General features: G+C 39.3%; 1 protein-coding gene across 1 annotated transcript in view; it reads left to right on the plus strand.

Moving 5' to 3' along the window:
* Positions 1-21,100, plus strand: part of slc2a9l2 (solute carrier family 2 member 9, like 2) — a 125,283-nt gene that overhangs the window by 67,067 nt on the left and 37,116 nt on the right. The window contains exons 11-12 of the mRNA XM_042495739.1: positions 9,343-9,444; positions 9,862-9,937. Of these exons, the coding sequence (XP_042351673.1) occupies positions 9,343-9,444; positions 9,862-9,937 (178 nt within the window). The remainder of the gene's footprint in view (positions 1-9,342; positions 9,445-9,861; positions 9,938-21,100) is intronic.

Below are 21,100 nucleotides of genomic sequence, written 5' to 3' on the forward strand. Positions count from 1 at the left end.
TCTGTAAATTGCTGGATACATTTTTTTGAGCATCCCAACTCCAAAACGAAATTACTCATTTCACAATCAGAATTTGATTCACTTGGTCTGAAAACTTTTGAAGATTAGAGGAGCTGCAAGATTAAATAATTTTGTCCCTTCCGCTGGTCTCTGGTGCGCTTACTCTATGGGCCCAATGATGTGGAAGCAGCGATGATCATTCGTGTAACTTAATACGCAGCAGCTGACTGTTTTTGGTGTGATGCACCACTGAGCAACTTTCAGAGGAGTGAACAGGGCCCCACCTCAAACGCTGTACCCAGGTGTCTTTACACATCCACAATTAACACATCCAGACACAGAGCAGCATTAGCATTCTTTCAGAGTCGGGTTTCAGACAAGCTGATGAATCTAAGTTCAACATTCAGTCTCCTTGTGCTCTGCTTTGGTCCTCACTGACTCAACAGCTGCTGTTTGTTGATGGGCACATTGTGTACAAGGAGTCATCAAACTTTTTAATTGATCTTCTGTGCTCTTCAGGTGCAATGTCATTGTAAACAGAAATGAACAAAAGTGATTTTCAATTTCCAACCACTAAACTCAGGGCTCTTAAATTGCTGGGAGTTTTTGGTAAAAAAGGGCCATTAATTTTGCAGTTTACGTCTGTTCATCAGGATGTATTAACTGTGCTCCGAGAGCTGCTTTTCCAATAAGAATGAAGTACAAAATGCTGTGGGGAATGCACACTGCCAACTCTCTTCATTTAATTAGTGTGTTAATGCCCTTTCTGGGCTGCTATCTAAGTCTGGGATTTCTATCAGCACAAGCACATTAAAGCCTTTTATCTACAGCAGTGAGAGGACCCCACTGAGTGACTTAGCCGCCAGGTGACTGACTTCAAATACTACTGTGTACCTAACAGATATCAGCTCTCTCTCCAGCCCTGCAGCATCTTAGCCTGGTAAGTCCTTCTTGATCATGTGGGCTCAACATTCTGTTTCTCTCCTTCTTGTCATTTTGAACTTGCTCCCAACAAAAACAATGTCAATCCATTTCAGTGTTGTCGGGCTAATCAGAGACACTCTGTAGGTGAACACGCAGGTAGCAAATCAGGGACTGCGTTATAGCTGATGTAGCATGTAGGCCGCTGCTTTCACAACAGTAATTGCTGCCTCTGCAGCAACAAGTGCTAACTCTAACATTAGCAGAGTAAACACACGATAAGTGAAGTAAATTCAGTAATAGAGTCATTAACAACAATTAAACAACAAGAGGATGCGATTGCAGAGTTTCTCAGAGGAAAAGACTTTTTCGCCATATGTCTGACTGGATTTGGCAAAAGCTTGATTTACCAACTGGCTGTTAGTGGTGTTAAAGATATTCCCTGGTACAAATACAATGTTTATTGTTGTTTTGTCACTGATGCTCTGATGGAGGAGCAGATAGGAGAGGCTGCAAAGCTGGGTATCACAGCCATGCAGATTGGTGTTCACAATGCTTCAGACAGACAACAAGTGCGCTTCCAGCTGGGACTCTGCAGGCCAGAGGTAGCTGGTTGCTGAATGAAAAATGCTGAAGTATGCTAGGAACTTCAGTGTACCAAAAAACCCTCATGGGGATTATTTTCAATGAGGTACATGTCACACACACAGGGCAAATTTTATTAAATAATAATTTTTAGACGGTTACAGTTTAACTGACACTGTATTTGTGTAATAGAGGAGCAGACGTTAGTACTAACATAGGAATGGCTGAAGGAGTTTGTCTGTCAAAGCAAGTGCTCCCGCCCACTGAAGCTGTTTGTGTTGGGAGCGAGTCCAGACTGACACAGGGAGAGAAACAGAATGTTGAGCTTACATCATCAGGGTGGTTTTACCAGGCCAGCAGCATCTCTGCATGAGCTGTAGCTGCCTTTACCACCAACTGCCTTTAAAGTTACAGAGAAGTCGGAAACTATCAAAATTAAACTTGCCTATCCATGTGTTGTAGAAATATGTCTTAGCTGCTTAAAGGGGACCTATTATGCTTTTGGCAGAACGCACTGCTCCTTATCTGCCAGAAACAGCTCGTTTGAGTTTCAGTGTTTACTTCCATAACTTGGTGACATCACAAGCAGACTGGGGTTCCAGCTGACCAATCAGAGCAAACTGGGTTTCTCCGGAGGCGGAACATAAGATGAGACAGACAGAATTGCTGCAGTCCCCCAAAATACAGATATTACGAAAATGAGCATAATAGGGCCTCTTTGACTTTTGCTTGTTTTTGTTTGTGGTGATGCCCTTTTTATATATATATATATATATATATATATATATATATATATATATATAGCAAACAAGATGCCATAACCATAAACTGCACAAGGGTTAATTTGTAACTCAGTCACTGACAGACAGAATTTCCCTTGGGGAAAAAGCAATGTATTTGACATCTTTCATTCTGAGAGCAACCTCAAGACTTCTGCAGACCAGTGTTAATATTTAATTATCATTGAACGGAAACCATTTGTATGGGCCTGATGTTCACAATCACTTTGACATCCGGTGAGAAAGATTAATTTGATTCCTTTTTTCAGGAGCTTCAAATATTTATGATATTCAATGAATCTAGAGACCTACCTTTAAAATGTAACTTTTTAAGTTAGCTGGCAAACATTTCAAATATGAGTTTTATCCCGAAATCCTGGGCATTAAAACATCACTGTGTGTATTTGGCTGCAGCTCCTACCTTTTTCTATTAGTAATGCCTTTACACCACACATCCTTTCAGAAGGGGAATAAATGCTTACGATGGTAAGCTCACTGTGTGCAAAATCTGAGGAGAGGAGAGATTACTCGTCTTTTTGCATCCCATAGTTTTGGTAATAATGGGTTTTACCCAGGCATCGAGTACACCCAGATGAAACCATTTCACCTTGTATTGCTCTGTAGGGAAATTAAGATTGGCACTGAGATTACAGACAAGACAGAAAAGAGGGCTGTCACTGATGAATTGTTGCTTGAAAAATGAGAATGTTATTGTGACATATTATGTTATATTATTAGAAGTAGGGAACATGTATTGTCCAATTAACTTCCATTTAAAGAGAATGCCCCATTTTAAAACTTTAATGAAAATAACTAGCCCATATTTGCTGAAACTGTCACTATATTGTGTTTAAAAAAAAATATATATATATTTTTTACACTTTTATATATATATATATATATATATATATATATATATATATATATATATATATATATATATATATAAAAAAGTGCAAGACAGTCTATGGAAAAAAATGATGTCCTCCAAAAAAGATGAGATTGAGTCATTTGGATGTAATTTTGAGGAATTGCCATTTCTGAAATGTGTGAATGATGCCTCCAGCTTTTCTACCATGCACCATGATCACTGAAAACAACATTAAACAGCATATGTGACTGACACACACTAAACAGCCTGTAATGCAGAGAAAATGTCCTTCACAGGTCTTGGCAATAATCAGTTTATGCGATAACTGATAGAAATGTGTGCTTTAATTCAGTAATCACCTACCCTGCGTGTAACATCATTAAATTGTCCTCGGACCAGGACGACGAAATGTGTCCTCTCCTCCCGAGCTAATTTAACACCTTCTGTCTTCAGCATCTTATTAAGGGAATCTTATAGTTGCTTGTGGCAGTTTTGCACCTCCAATACAAGGATATTCATTTCTTGTTCCAGGTATCTTCATTATCAGAGGACTGTAGCATGGAGAGCACAGATTTTTAAGTGGAGGAAACTGGTTGCAATGGAAACAATAAGTGTGTTTGACTGTAAGTATGCTAGACTTTTGGTGTCACTCTGACAATGCATGCTGGTATGGGCTCCAGGGACACTGAGCAAAATAAGTGCATGGACCTTTTTATTGAACTAATGTATCTTTCAGTTACATTACACATGTGGACATAGAAAGGTCACTGATGAAATGTGTGATTAAAAGAGATTTGCTGTTGACTGAAGTAGCAGCAGGAAAGTGAAAGGTGCAACACAGACTGAGCACAAAGCAAATATAAGCCCTGCCATATTTGTTGTACCACTGTGTTATTTTAACACGAAGAGCAATAGTGCTGACACTGTCTATGTCTTTGGAGGGTCTCTGTGTTTATGTGCGACAGTTTAGAAGGACTGATTTTAATGTAACTTCAAGGGCCAGATGTATAAATGAGACGTATACACCAAAACCATACACACCATACAAATCAGTTAAATGGTATTTTTTCATTGCAGTTCTTCACATTGACAAGACTACTGAGTGGTTGAGCGTTCACAAATATCAAAATGCACACGGGGGCTTCAAAGCAGCATGTCTACATTCATTTGTGGCTACCTGTGGGAGTGAAAATAAGGCACATTGATGTGCAAAAAGTGCATCTGGTCCAAGTTGTTTTTTGTTTTCGAGCTCCTTTTGTGCTCGAAACACATCTCATGCGTTAATGGGGTGATGTCATCCAACTCAAGATAACAATGAATTTTGGATGCTGCCTGGAGTAAAGTTTTATCTGTTCATGTCCCCTTGCATCTGTTCATATCTTTCCATTGGCCTTGTGTGCGTTCAGGCTGCCTTTGAATTTTGCATCTCATTAATTCTAAATGCGTCATTAAGCAGCAACCAGACTTGTTCATTTTGCTTCTATTAGGCTCTGTTAAACTCTTTTTTATTTTTATATTGTTTTTTGGTGATCAGGATATACTGATCCTAACACTTTAACGTCTTTGTGAAACACATTATAAAAATGAAAAAAAACAGTCACAATATATGATTAATAATGTAAAATGCCATCCACTGACCTCCTGCCCTCCTTCCTGGTGTCCTACTGGGCCTTCACCTTTCACTGCGGCACACTTGTCACTATACGGCTGGCTAAAGCACAAGAGCTGTGGAGTGTGTGCCACCCCACATTATATCACACACACATCCGGTCGTGTCGTCATAATCTGTAGCCCTTTGGCAGGTTTCAGTCCATACACAAACAAATTGTCACAAAGTACAAAATCTGACCTTATGGTGGCAAGAAAATTAAAGAATAGTAATAGTCACACTAGCAAAACTTAATGAATGCTGATGGATTTTCTAGCCTGACTAATTCTGCCTGTGGAAGTTGTTTTTCCATGCTGTACAAATACGATTATCTGCGAATGACTTTCTGTGCAGGCAGGAACACAAGCCCTGATGTCTCCAGCTCTGCTTTGACTGCAGAGCAGGAGTAATGGAGGCAGAGTGGCAGCTTACAGAGATGGTTAGCACAATCGAAGACGCAAACATATCAGTATTCCTTAAATATATTTTGTCCTACAAGGTAATATGGTTGCTGATTGTCACACAACAGTTGAAATGAACACAGTCAAAGCGTCATTGTCAGTGTGTGTTTGTACGGCTCAGTCACCAGTCTGACTTCTGTAGAGTCTGTCCAGAAGTGGGTTGCGTTTAAATTGCACAGCGGCCATTTATTCCAGTTTCATCAGTAGTTCGTAGTAACGCGTCATGTTTAAAATCACAGACAGGCTTTCAAAACAGGGTAGTAAACAGTAGAGAGCAGAATGGAGGCCAGGTGACTTGTTTTTTGTACTTATTCGGTCACTCTTTCAAACTCAGTGCAGACATAACTTTGAACGATGCTCGAGCACTGTTTGGATGGAAACGGACCGTATTTTGTGGCAGCCTGTTATTGCATCCTATACCAGCAAAGGGACTGAAATAAGCATGTAGACCCGGGTGGCATGGTTCCTCTACTGTTGATCAGAAAAATACTAACAACTACTGCAGAATCCTTTGTCCTGGGATTGAATGCGGATTGTAAGATTTTGCATCTTTCTTTCAGCAGACAGTGATGTTTTAAACACATGTCGAGTCTCTTTTGTGCCCCAAATGCAAGCATGATGCCTTGTTGGGTTCAGCATGATCTCTGTCTAAAAAGGACTTTTGATTTGTAGGCATTAGCAGGAGATTTGAGCGCTGTAACAGGATGTCTTTTAGGCACCTATTACCAGTTCAAACTCATGGAAGCAGTGTATGTGGATACTTGAGCGTGAAACAATGATTGTTTGACACACACACACATAAAGGAGTGAATTTATGAATGAAAGAATCAAGGCTTCATACAATAACAACAATTTTTTTTCTTAGGTCTCATCTCAAAAACACATTTCTTTGGTCAACAGACACTTGGCTTCAGTTCCCACTCTTCATCTACGTAACAGACTCACACACACACGCACAAAGAAAAAAAAACAGGCTTATAAATATTCAATCTCTTGTACCAGAGAGCTTTATGAGCTGCGACTGCTGTTGGTCGGTGTGTGAGTGTGTGTGTGTGTGTGTGTGTGTGCTTCTGTCTTTGTGTGGCTGTAAGAGAAACATCCTTTGCCTTCAGGAACTCGTGGGTTGCACAGACACAGAGTGAATTTCCTTGCATTTGGAGGCAATCCAAATCAAAAGCAGACACATTCTGGGACACAACATTCTGCCAACAATAAACTGTTAAAACCGAGAAGACAATAGCCATTGTAAACTTTGGGACAATGGAGATATCTGCCTTGATCCAGATTTCTTTCGGCGAGGCAGGGGGGAGCCGCGCCTACTCCACAAATCATAGGGAAAAAAACACCTTATCTATTCATTCCCCCTTCCACTCAGAAGCCCCTCAGTAGATATACATACCATACAAATACCAGTGACCTTTTTCCACAGCTTTGTGAAATCCCAACTGGTAAGTTGAAGGCAGTGTCATGAATACTTTAGCGCTCTGAGGCCATGATTGAAGAAGGCCTGCAGCTGTGGCAAGGGCTTTGCTTGGGGCTCTGTCTGGGCTTGAGTGTGGCCGTGAATGAGTTTGGCCTTCATCTCATGTCCCGCACTGCATCCATGACTCAAAGGCACCTGGGTTAAAAGTGAGATGTGGAATTATTGATGAGCCACATGCAGTAAAGTAAATCCTAATGTGTATGTCCTGTATGATTTCATTATGTATAGGGTATTATGCACCACCAACTATAGTAGAATTCACTGGTGGTTTGAAGGTTAAAGACAAGTAAATTAGATATTCCTCATCTTCCTTCAGCCAATATTTGCTTTCATATCAAATTTTATTTTTGTGTCCTGGACTATCATGCTCCAGAATGTCACCATATGGCAAACACAGTATGAAAGAGAAAGCTGAGAAAAATAAACACTCTCAAATAGATTGTAACACACTGATGATCACACATCTTCATGTTTCATGTGCTTTGAGAAAAAAAAAATCAATATGTTGTTACAAGACTGAGTGGGTGTTGAGACTGAAAGCAGCCCTGTGTTCAAGCGAAGCAACAGGCTGTTGGAGCTGGTATGGAGCTTCAGGTATCGTTAAGACACTAAGCGTTTTCAGACCAAACAGTTCTGGGAACTCCCTGGGAAGAGCTGCCCACTGGGGAGCTCCGCTAAGAGCTTTTTTTTTGTTTGCATTCACACTTCACTGTTTTCTGCCAGCAGTGTGCCACACACTGCATGGAAAAGACTTTTAATACAGACTTGCATTTTGATATGCATCTCCTTTAATAGTAGTAATAATAATAATAATAATAATAATAATAATAATAATTTTATGGTACCTTTCAGGAAACTCAAGGTCATCATCTTCTGGGAAACATTAATGTCTGTACAAAAATTCTATCCACCCATCTAATAGTTGGTGAGATATTTCACCCTGGACCAAAGTGGTAAACCAACCCACAGACTGAAATTGTTCTCCCCAGAGCTACGCTGCAAGTAAAAATAGGTTGTACAGAAACACCTTGAAATGTGCCTAATGTGCTGTTTTTTTGTCCTGTTCCCAGGGCTTAGTGATAGAACGAATTGGGAGGAAGCCCCTCCTCATCTTTGGTTTCTCTGCCATGGCCGTGTTCTTCAGCCTACTCACAGTGTTCCTCAACTTCAGGTTGCACAGACACAGAGTGAATTTCCTTGCATTTGGAGGCAATCCAAATCAAAAGCAGACACATTCTGGGACACAACATTCTGCCAACGATAAACTGTTAAAACCGAGAAGACAATAGCCATTGTAAACTTTGGGACAATGGAGATATCTGCCTTGATCCAGATTTCTTTCGGCGAGGCAGCGCTGCGCCTCTCCTACTCCACAAATCCATAGGGAAAAAAAACACCTTATCTATTCATTCCCCCTTCCACTCAGAAGCCCCTCAGTAGATATACATACCATACAAATACCAGTGACCTTTTTCCATAGCTTTGTGAAATCCCAACTGGTAAGTTGAAGGCAGTTTCATGAATACTTTAGCACTCTGAGGCCATGATTGAAGAAGGCCTGCAGCTGTGGCAAGGGCTTTGCTTGGGGCTCTGTCTGGGCTTGAGTGTGGCCGTGAATGAGTTTGGCCTTCATCTCATGTCCCTCACTGCATCCATGACTCAAAGGCACCTGGGTTAAAAGTGAGATGTGGAATTATTGATGAGCCACATGCAGTAAAGTAAATCCTAATGTGTATGTCCTGTATGATTTCATTATGTATAGGGTATTATGCACCACCAACTTATAGTAGAATTCACTGGTGGTTTGAAGGTTAAAGACAAGTAAATTAGATATTCCTCATCTTCCTTCAGCCAATATTTGCTTTCATATCAAATTTTATTTTTGTGTCCTGGACTATCATGCTCCAGAATGTCACCATATGGCAAACACAGTATGAAAGAGAAAGCTGAGAAAAATAAACACTCTCAAATAGATTGTAACACACTGATGATCACACATCTTCATGTTTCATGTGCTTTGAGAAAAAAAAAATCAATATGTTGTTACAAGACTGAGTGGGTGTTGAGACTGAAAGCAGCCCTGTGTTCAAGCGAAGCAACAGGCTGTTGGAGCTGGTATGGAGCTTCAGGTATCGTTAAGACACTAAGCGTTTTCAGACCAAACAGTTCTGGGAACTCCCTGGGAAGAGCTGCCCACTGGGGAGCTCCGCTAAGAGCTTTTTTTTTGTTTGCATTCACACTTCACTGTTTTCTGCCAGCAGTGTGCCACACACTGCATGGAAAGACTTTTAATACAGACTTGCATTTTGATATGCATCTCCTTTAATAGTAGTAATAATAATAATAATAATAATAATAATTTATGGTACCTTTCAGGAAACTCAAGGTCATCATCTTCTGGGAAACATTAATGTCTGTACAAAAATTCCATCCACCCATCTAATAGTTGGTGAGATATTTCACCCTGGACCAAAGTGGTAAACCAACCCACAGACCGAAATTGTTCTCCCCAGAGCTACGCTGCAAGTAAAAATAGGTTGTACAGAAACACCTTGAAATGTGCCTAATGTGCTGTTTTTTTGTCCTGTTCCCAGGGCTTAGTGATAGAACGAATTGGGAGGAAGCCCCTCCTCATCTTTGGTTTCTCTGCCATGGCCGTGTTCTTCAGCCTACTCACAGTGTTCCTCAATTTCCAGGTAAGCCTCTCTTCCTCTTCTTCACTGACCTCATTCTTGACATACTGTAAGTGAAAATGAAAATAGGTCTCAATGCACAGAAGTGCTTTACACTGCGGTCCAATTACACTGAATATATTGCCATCAGGATTTCAACTGATGAGGTTATTATAGATCACCTCTGCATGCATGTGATATTTCTTACACTATTAAGCTCATGCTGTGTGTCATTTAACAGTAAAAATATTTGCTTAATGTTTCCGGTACTCAGCAAAACTGTTTTCCTGGATTTATTTGGCGATGTTGGCTGTTTAAACAAAAGCAAAAAAATTACCATAAAATACTTGCTGTGATATTCCTGCTCTTAACTGAGTTATAACTTCTGCCACCATACTGATTATAGTCAATGCAGTATCCTGCTCTCACTCTCTTTTCCAGGACAGTCTGTCGTGGATGCCCTACCTCAGTTACATCTGTATACTGGCTGTGATTGCGTCCTTCTGCTCTGGGCCAGGTAAAACGACTTACCTACATTACTGGCTGAGATTTCTCCTTTTTCTTGATTGATGTTTTACAGTCTTTCTCAAGTGCTCCACTTCACTCGAAATTGCACTTAAAAGAGACTGAGTAAATAGCCTGCAGATTTTTATCAGATTGCGTTATTCACATTTGGCTGTAATTTAGTGAAGAAGTTGTTGAATAATTTATGTGAGTGACCCAACTCTGATCCTCTCTTTTAAAACTGGACAAGGGACACAGAGCTATATTTGACGTGCTTTTTAGACTAAAAAAGTTGGAATAATCAGCCAGGTAGTCATTTGGTAACAAATGTCATGTGTTAGCAAACTAAAAAGGGGCTGTACAATATATATATATGGAGCATGGCACTGCAGAGGCACAGGCGACAGTTTGAGTGTGCTCATTGGGCCTCGGTGGGAGTCTGACTTTGAGCTTCAAGGTGAGGCTATCGCTGTCATTGCACATCACACACTACCACCTTTCTGAATAATAATGTCTCCAGGGAGCGTTATCACCATGAAATGCGTCAGTGTATCAGGATGAGATGAGAACAGTGGAGTGGAGCAAAGTGTGGAAAAATGGAGACCTTTCACAACTTTTACATACACCATACCAGAGGAAGCACACTTGATTTTTCCTAACTCTGTAGGCACCGCGTTCTCAAATAAAATGAGGAAAACATTCAAACATTCATACACACAACCGCAGGCTGCACAGTGCTGCTAAGGTCCCCTATTAATATATAACACCAGCTTTTGATCGCTCAGTGCTTTGCTTTGATGCACTTCTATGGTAATCGTTGAGGGAGGAGGGATTGTTTCTCTTTTATTTTCACCGCACGGCGATGATTTATGGCCTATTGAAACAAATGACTGCCAACTGCTTACGGATGGTGAATGACTGCGGGGGTTAGAAAAGAATTCACATAAGGGATGACCCCAGTGATGCTTTGATCTTGATTTTGTGGACTCAGAATTGTTCCAAATGAGCTTCATGCTATTGTAGTGGTCCCAGAAAATGTACGCATTTACTCAGAATATTCCTCTGGGTGCTCTCAGTGTCACATATAACATATTTCACCATCCACTGGGTACGATAACATGCACACCTATATTCCCTTATTATTCTGAATATGACAGGATTCTTAATTCGTCATGTAAAGAGTATATTTTGTTTGGATTTTCTGAATTTGGCCCTTTTCCAGATGTAGCATTGTGCGATTAAGACATGGCATTTGCCAGTATTATTCAGCCTTTAATAACACTACTTGAGCATGTATACAGTTCATTCAGAATATGCATCTGAATTTGGGGTTTTTAACACAGATTGTGGTCCGCTTTGTGTGTATTCATGGCAACATACACAAAACAACTTGCCAACAGTTTGCAAGAGTGGGGTAGAGATGCATGCCGAAAGCAAAGCCCACATTTCTGGTTGATTTCAACAGATTTTTTGATTTATGCAAATATCGCAACACTCACCTTTTCAAGAAGGTGGTTGAAGGAATGAAAGAGGGAGGCTGTGATTGCATGGTGGAACAAATCCACCACAGCTATGAAAACTTTGGAAAAAAAAAACAAACAGTTTTTTATGCAGAGAAGCAAACTAGTGCAAGTGTTCTCTTAAACGGCATTTCAATCTGTTACCTGGCTATTGAACAAAGTACATTTGTATCTACTGGTATCTACATTTATTTGCGGCCCATTTGTCATAGTGGCATTTTTTTCAGTTGTTGGTATAGTTGAAATATATACAGAGCAGGTGTACTTTGTGCATATGAAGTAATAATGAAATCTGAATCTTACTGTATTTTGTCTTACTGGTAATGCGCACTATAGTATATGCCTATACTTTGTGATATGGTGGTTTTCTTATATGGTAACAGTGACTTTGATTAGTATAGTAACCTAGTAGCTTGTACTTTTTTTCTTTTCAACAACTTTGTGCACCCTGATCCAGCCTACAATAGGTCTACACAACTATTCAAATATGAATCACAATCATGATTTTAGCTTCTCAAAATAAATTAACATGATCGACTGTAATATTGATTGATGTTTAAAATGTGCACTCCGCTTATAGAAAACTGCTGCATATCTAATCAGGTGCTTCCCAAACTAACCACCATGGCAGCTTTCATGTGGATGCGTGCACACCTGTAGTGGCAGCCTGTCAAAAACTTTCCTGAGTGTTGCTGCTGCAGTCCACAGCTAATTTGAGGGTAAAATCTTTGGTAGAACTTTATTTACTTTTCACTTATAGGAGATGCAAGTTGAATTAGGACAGGTCTTATTCTGATGCAAAGGTCACAACATTAGCAGGAATGAAGCACAATACAGAAGTGGAAGCAGTGCTCTGTTTATTTACAAATTAAAGTGCAATAAATCTGTTTTGTCATTAGAATAAATAAAAAATCAATAGTGATAAATAATTGTAATATTAATACTGATCAGAATAATTATGATTATCATTCTGTTCATAATAGTGCAGCCCTGGTATGGCTCTCCAAAACAAGTTAGAGGTACAAAATATTTGTTTTCCTGTATGTTTTGTGTGTGTGTGTGTGTGTGTGTGTGTGTGTGTGTGTGTGTGTGTGTGTGTGTGTGTGTGTGTTTGCATAGCTCGCTTTCTGCAATACAACCTGTTTAGCAAAGGGCCGATCATAACTACCAGCTGCTAGTGCCATAAAATGCGTATCAAAATTTTAGGCTTGATTTAGACAAATGTTTCTGTTGACATGATGCTCACGTGGATGGATACACTGTGTACAGATGTGTGGGTGTGCTTTTTACAATAGTGTGTGACACACTGTGTGGTGTGTCTGGTTTGCTCTGAATCTGATGTTTTCTGCTGTATATTATGCATTATTGACCCAAATGACATCTGCTTTCATCAACAGCTCTCATTTCACCCGGTGAGGCTTCACACTGAGATAAATTAGTGTTAGATGACGGTAGTGGGTCTTCATCAGTTTCCCTGACAGCAGTGTTCCAGATATTCATGTCTAAAGGACAAGCGGACAATTTGGCATCAGTTTTAATTTCTTCTCTGTGTCTGAGGTCCCTCCTTTGAAGGGGAATGCCAGTGTTTCTTTTTTCTCCTCCAACACAATTTTGCAGGCGTACCAGAGGTGATTATAGGCTAGAGTGAAAATGGTTAGAGTAAAATCTTGACACTGAAAAATGTAATTCACTGCAAGTTGCTGCCCTCTGCAGCAGCCAGGTCTGCAGCAAAGATTGGAAATTGTTTTGGGTTGTGTGACTGTTGCATATTTTAATCAGCCACTGTGAAAGTGGAAAAATGTAACAGCGTCTGTTTAGGTTAAGCATTTTAATGAAGAAATATCCAAACATCCAACGTGAAATGTGAACCTTCCACTGAGCTGTTTCAATGAACTTTTTTTTGCTTTGGAAATAAACCAACACAATAATGCACCACTTTTTGTGTTTATACTCCACCACACAGATTTATACGTATAAAAATAAAAAGTTATGAAGAATCTGTGTCTACCTGAACACCTCTCAGGTCAGGTATGATCTGTCTTCTAAGGAGAAGTATGTCTAGTACAAGGGAGAAGGGTTGGAGTAGTTATTATTTCGCAAATCCAAAAAAATTGATAGCATTGGACATTGTTGCTCATGATCAGTGCATCTACACAATGTTACACTCCCTCCATTCATCATTCTCTAATGTGTATCAAGTGCTGGGCATGACTCGCTGTAAAACACCTGTTGTCTTTGAAATCTCACAGCCATAGCCATAATTTTCACCTTCTGTCAGAGCTGCCACGTGTGATTGAAGTCTATGCGTACCTGCTCTGCATGCATATTCTTATCTGCACATTGCTATTCTCTTTGCAGACTCCTCTCTCTCGAAATAGAGCTTCATGCCATAAAAACAGGGATTATAATGCATTATAATGCACAATTCACACAAATTGGTGATGAGTCTTATTTTCTCTAAATAATAACAATTACAGTTTTGCATGTATTTTTACATATGAATCCCATATGTAGATTGGGCCAAGAGTATGCAATATATTTCCCCCTTTTTCCGAATTATACTAGAGGGATTTAAAGACTGTTTTTTTTTTTTTTACAATTATTTGGGTCGACACCCCATCTTTCACAGCGACTGCATGCTTGGTACACACAAATCCATCACAGCTACTTGTAATGATACATGCCTTAAAGAGAACACTACACATCTTGAATTATTTGCTTTTTGAAAATAAGAGGTAGAGTTTTCGTCACATACACCTCCAATTATGATAATTTATCTTGTTCACTCCAAAAGAACATGTCTAGTTTATTTCCGCCTGGTGTAAGCCTAGAGGATGTCATGTGTTTGGTCCTGTGTGTGAATGTGTGGGTGTGTGTTTTCTATATCGGGTGTCTGTTCGCAGCTTTTCTCACAAACTAATGAACCTATCTGCTTAATATTTTGTTTTCAAATGAATGGCTGTATGCTCAATGATTTCTCATGGTCACAATTGTCGAAAATCCTGTTTTATATCCCCAACTGCTGACTCCTCGTTCCTATTAACCACCAAGTAAGGGCCATGAGTTCTCTGGAAACAAGCCTTACAGTCTGTTGTAGGGCCACATTTTGGTCTTTGTGCTGACATCCAGAGAAAAATTTTATCCCATTTTGAGTTAATCTGCTGATTAATTCTGTACCTGATATGTTGTGATACACTGAAGTTAAATTAGCCCATGTTTCTGTAATCCCCAGGACAGACAATTTCGCCAGCCACATCTCTCTGTGGTCCGGCTTCAACCCGGTTTTGTTTGGTCCTCCGCACAGTGTTACACCACACTGGGAGCATTTCAAAAGTGGACTGTTTTACCTGCCAGACTTTGTTGATTTGGTCACCTTTTCCTTAATATTTGGTACCTCTACTATAATTAAGTAAGCTGTGGCCTACAAACAAAGTTAATACTTTTTAAATTCCAGTTATGAATGACATGGATCAAAGATTTCTAGCTGTTTTAGTCATCCAAAATGCATTCATCCTCACAATTTCATGTTGGCAGGAAACGTTGCCTTGCTTTACATAACGTGCCTTGGCGCCGTCAAAAGCAGATGAGGTGTGTATTTTTATCAGCGTCTGGGATGCTTTAGAAACATGCTACTGCGCTTCTGCGCTTCTGGAATTACAAGAATCGCATGAGTGGCTGCAATCAGCCCGGGTGATCGGCCTCTACTGAGTTCACTTTTCGTCATGTTAGTATCCTGACATTCTTTCAAAACACATCTGTGACATCACATAATTATTACCTTTTTGCAAAATAGAAAAATTCTAAATCATAAAACTGAACAGTGAAATGTTTAATGGAATCCATGAGCCATAATGTATTTTTTTTTCAACAGCAATTTTCTGGTTTGACGGACATTTTGAAGTTTTTTAGTTTGGCTGCTGAAGAAACAGTTTAGGTGGAATGATAGTGAGCATTAAAACTATAAAATCCAGCATAGCATGCATCTACATAAAACCACTGCATCAAATTACTGCAGTCAGATAACAATGTATCACAGGGTCAGCTATTACAAAACGAAAAGATGTGCTATATTGAATTTTTATTATCAACAGAACCAACAATAAATGTGTCCTGTATACATGTATTGTTTGTGTAGCCTCATTCTTCAGTGTATTAAAGTCCATTTTTAATATAGTAATAAAGAAATACTAAGGCACTAAAAAAAACCCACTTCAAAACCATATCATTGCGTTGGCTGACATTTTCCTTCATCACATTGCAGTCCCAAAGTTTTTTTCAGAGTAAACCCCATTAGCGATACTCATTGCGATGCAGGTATAGGGTACCAACATTAAAGTATATGGCTCTTTAATGTGTTTTTGGATGACTTTGGGTCCCAGTAATATCCTTGAAGAAAACAACAATATTTTCCGTTTGACGACTGCACATATTGAAATGATTTATTGATTTGTGATAGCGTTTAGCTTAAAATACAGTATGAAGCCCTTTTTTTAACCTGCTGGGTCAGGCAAGACTGTCTGAAATTGCACCTAAAGTCAGTTTTAAGTTGCCTCTATGCAATTTGTTTTATCTAAAGTATTAGTTGTTATCATATAACAACAAGGATGGGATCTAAAAATTACCATTTCTTAATATCTTTTGCTCACATCCTCTTATTCTACCCAGCTAAACTCCTGTTGCCAGGATTATTGAAATGTTTGCTTGAGCTTTAGCTCATAAACATAGTTTTTACCTGCTGTCATTTTAACAGGAGTGCCCGATTGGTACTGGTTATGCACAACTTAACAGAAATAAGAAGGAAGCAAGATGGCTCACTTCTTAGCTTCTTTCATGATCAGTCCCAAGGGGAAAAAAAATGGGTTGAATACTTATTTCCAATGTAGCATTTTACATGCCCTGACCCCCGATGTCATACTCAAACATACTCTGTTTTTTTTAAATGCTTATGTCCTCACTCTAAAGTCTGACATTTTTGTGGGTCCGTGAGCGCAGTACAGCAGGTGGAGCTCTCTGCGAGTTCTTGATTTCTTTCTCCGCAGCAGTTTGTCACTTGCGGTGGTGATTAGTTGATCTGTCAATACGGTCACAGCTTATCAGATCACATCAATGGTTGAGAGGAGCTGTTTTCAATTGTAGACCTAGCAGAATGAACGGTTAAGTTTCATATTCAATACGCCTGGGTTTCTGCTGTGCTGTCTCTGGCCCAAGTGCGCCAAAATAAACCCAACAGTAAAAAAAACGGGCATTACATGAAAGCCGTATGGTGATGAAATTTGAAGTGTCATACATAAGTAGACACCTGAGAAGATGAGTGTTCTGTTGGAGTCTTTACACATTGGAATCAGTCGTATTTGATATGAAATCAGCTTAGCCCGGGGATGAGTTACTGATACTTAAAACATAAACTGAGAGGAGAATCACTATTATGTTCAAGTGACATATCAAAAGTGATATGTGCCTCAGCTGAAGTAACATTAAATGCCCTTTTACACCCTCTCTGTTACACAACTAATATATTTTCTTACATATTTCTACTGTACTGCTTGTGCTGTTTCTGACACGCAGCACATTTTTAATTGGCCCTGGAGGCTGATGGAGCTCCAGATGAGGAATCTTTAGCAGATCTTTCACTGACAGATATTCAGATGGTTTGAGTCACATGATTGATGAGTTGACCTGCCATCGGCTGAGACAAATCTCTTCTTCTGTCAAACACCAGAAATAGTGAGGAGTACCCAGAGCAGATATGTCTAGTCAAGGTTAATTGGGTCTTCTCACTGCTGGAGGCTGTGAGTCACTGTATAGGTTCCCGAAGTTAACCATGTGTTCGTCTGTCACCATAGAGATAGCCGACAAATGCAGTGGAGGTCATCCTTTGACACTTCAGGGCATGGAAATGTTTTTTTTTTAGCAGAAGAGTAGCTCCATCCTTATATTTCCACTTTCTTAAAACTACTGTTAACTTTATTACTGCTGTTATGAAACTGGCAACTGACAAACATATAGTCCCTGAAAAATATAATGTACCTCCTTCTTCTGTCTCTGCTTCTTGTGGCATTTGTTAGAAGTGAATTTGGCTCATAGAAACTACCAATCATAGCCAATGAGTCTGAAATACATCTGTCAGTCATGATAATCAAGGCTCTGAACTGTTGTCAAAATGCCAAACTAGGCAGCGCTGATCAAATATGAATCAACATTTTTATATTGCATTGCCTATTTCTCCCCTCAAATAATTTCAGAAACATTTTTAGTGTACTGTTTAGCTGTAAAATGAGCACGTTTTGCTCTGGCAGGTGAAAAAGATTACCCGGGGTTTAGCTACCCTCCATTTGCTCCCATATCCTTAAGAAAAAAAAATTCAGGTTCTTCTACTTGTTTTTAAAGCTGTTAATGGTTCGGGAACGGCCTACATTGCAGACTTTTTATTGTTATAAAAACCTTTACAAGCCTCAGATCTTTTACTGCTGGGTTTTAAATACACACAACTATATGCACAAGAAAAAAAGACAGGGCAACTTTTATGAACTTTGCTCCAAAATTATGGAATACCCTACCAAAAGCATAAGCACAATAAGAGACATGGAGCAGGTGAACATTTATAAACATCAGCTGAAAATCTATTTATTTATTTTGACTCTTTATTCTTCTTTTCTGTTATTATTATTTTTCATTGAGTATTTTATTTATATTGGTCTCTGTTCTTTTTACTTTGACTTATAAAGCTTTTAATATATTGTCTAATTTTGCTGTCCATTTGCTAATGTTTCAATGTGCTGCATATTTATTTTGAAGTACTTTGAGCTAAAACTTGTAAAAGTACTCTATAAATTGAGTTTATTATTATTATTGTTTTGGCTTGACCGTTTCCAACATGGCAGCAGAGTTACAAACCTTTTTCATTTTTCCAGCAAAAGAATACACTAAAATATTTTTCTCAATACATTTGAGGGGAGAAAAAGGCAATGCAGTGACAGAATGGTGTTAACTAATTGCTGTGTTAAAGACTCCTAGGCTCCGATTGGTTATTTTTATCCACATGTGATAAGGCCATTTCAATCAGGAGAAACTTGTTCCAAGAGAAAGGAATATTTATTTATGTGCACATAAGCGTGAAAAGTGTGAAAAGTCTTTGGAGATTAGATCCCATGGTGATGCCATATGTTTGAGGAGGGTATAAAAGCCATGGTGGATTAGGGAATACCCCCTATGGAGTCTAGATGCTGGTGGTGATCATGAGATGAGATAAAGAGGGAGCTGGGGATCTGGATGTGAAGAAGAGTGGCCTTTTAATGAGCACATCTTGGACGCGAGAGATGATAACTGGAGAGGAATGGGGCGAAAGTGTGCGACGATTCCATCTAAAATGACAGCTGATGGCAGCAGACAGGAGAATAGATTCAAAGTTTGACAGTAGCAGCATAAGTTGCTGAAAAAGATTATGGCAGAGTTTGAATGGTTAAGTAGGTGAGCAAATTCCCGTAATCATCTAATGGGAGGAAGCCGTGGGAGTGGGATAGACTAAAGAGTAGGCAGAAGAATGTGCTTTCTTTTTCTCAGATTGTATGTCTCATACAGTGCTGTGTGAATATGAGACAGTTTCAACAAAGTCACAAGTAACAAAGACACAGCTTTAATGTATTGGATAGAAAAAGCTCTTCCCAAAGATCTTATACATTACAATTTCAGATTAAGCTGAATTAAGCTGAATTAAAACGAAGACATTCTCAAAGGTTCTTGACCCTAATTTTTCTCTCATTCTCGCAGGCTGACACTGTCATCTCATTAACTGGATATTGTTGATTCTCTCTCTCTGAGGCTCCTTCTGACTGTGTCAGATTCTGCCACCTGGTCAAACCAGAGAAAACAACTCTTCAAGTCCTTTCACAACCCTTGTTATGCTGGTGCCTATGTATGAAAAACTAACAAGACCAGATATCCTCCTGTTTCTGCATTCAGGATGGGATGGGATGACAGCTGGCACTTTGATAACACCTGGAGCTGTTGCTGTATAAGAAATCACACTGACAGAGATGATTTAATTTTAACCCTTTTGAAAGTGGGAAGTGGAGGAGAAATATTTTCCAATTGGAAATTTAGTCCTCAGAGGGCTTTCTCCTCCATCCTGTCGATAAGTAAATAGTATCAACACTGAGCAGGCTGTCATGTTCCCATGAGGGGCAGCAGAGACCCACACTTCCTAGAGATGCTCTGACGTGTTCATTAGTTTGTGACGAGCAGCTTTTCCCTGATGTTTCTTTAAGTGGCTGTGACATACTCTGTGTGACTCTTTAAAAACAAGCAACTAAAATTTAACATCTTTGGCAGCGAGGATGTGATGGCAAACATCTGCAGCGTGATCTCCTTCCATATGTTCAGTTTTACTTTAATTATTGAGAACTGAAAGTTGATCCCTGCTTTCCAATTTGTTGTAGAGATTTTGCAGATGGAGCTTCCAGTGTTCCAATGCGACACCACAGTGATGCAGTGACCTCGTATAAACTCACATTAATTTGCATCCTGTAGATGTTCCCATTTATGAGGTCAGTGGGTGTCATCACTATATGTGGAATAAATGCATTTGAAAACAGCTGTGACTGAACTGTAATGCATCCAGTGTAGGTTTAAGTAAAAATGTATGTGCCCATTTATTCACAAATTATGATAACTTTATAGATCTGTTCCTTTTGATATATACTACATGCAGTGTAATTCGGTGGGAGCCATCTCATTGAGAGAAACAGTATCCTCAGTGTGTCGGACACAAACTCAACATTTAGTGCAGCTTCATCACACTTGGTCCTGCAGCTTTCGATGACAGCAGTGACTCAGCTGAAGCTGAAGTAGCCAGTTGTTGCTCCACAGTATGAAATGCATTAATTTAAATCTCTGCCTTTTTGCTTCCTCTGTAGACATCATATGCAGTGCTTTTTCTGTAAGAAAACATCCCTGTGTTAAAATAGTTAAGAGGGGTCTTCATTGGTGGGGGCATGTTGTTTAAAGTACAGATTAGCAAATGAAATACAAACAAGTAAGTTTCCCCTCACTGCAATAATAATACTCACAGACTGGATTTTACAACTCTGGAAAGTAATTACAGTAGCAACTTTTATGTTTTGTTGTGAGTTGGGAGGTAAACAGCAGAAATTAGATTTTTCTGTATTAAGCTCATGTATGTCTGACCTGGACCTAATGTGGTAAAATGTGACAAAATTTTTAGTTGTTAATGTAACGCAGCTCAGCTTTAGCTTTGACGTCCAACATAAGTCAGCCTAAAAACTCTGTCAGTGTCAGATTTAGGACCAAAGTCTTGCAATGTGACTTCAGCTACAACCCACATCTACAAACCAGTTAATCAGAATATAACAATAAATAGTGTAGCTGAATACATTGACTGGCACAGCATATCAGAAGTCAAATACAGTTTGGGGGGAAACAAAAACAGATATAATGTTAGTATGAAGAACAAGTCCACCGTCCACATGGCGAGGTTGGTCAGAGTGATGAATGTGTCATGCAACACATTTCTTTCACCCAAAAGAATATAAGAATGTATTTGCTGCATGGTTGTGGCCAGGACCTAAACAAACAGACCACTGGCACATGCGGATACATTCTCTTATTTAATGTGGACAAAACCAACAAAAACGGTTTCC

Source organism: Plectropomus leopardus, chromosome 2 (genome assembly GCF_008729295.1).
Source record: "Plectropomus leopardus isolate mb chromosome 2, YSFRI_Pleo_2.0, whole genome shotgun sequence".
NCBI lineage: Eukaryota > Metazoa > Chordata > Actinopteri > Perciformes > Serranidae > Plectropomus > Plectropomus leopardus.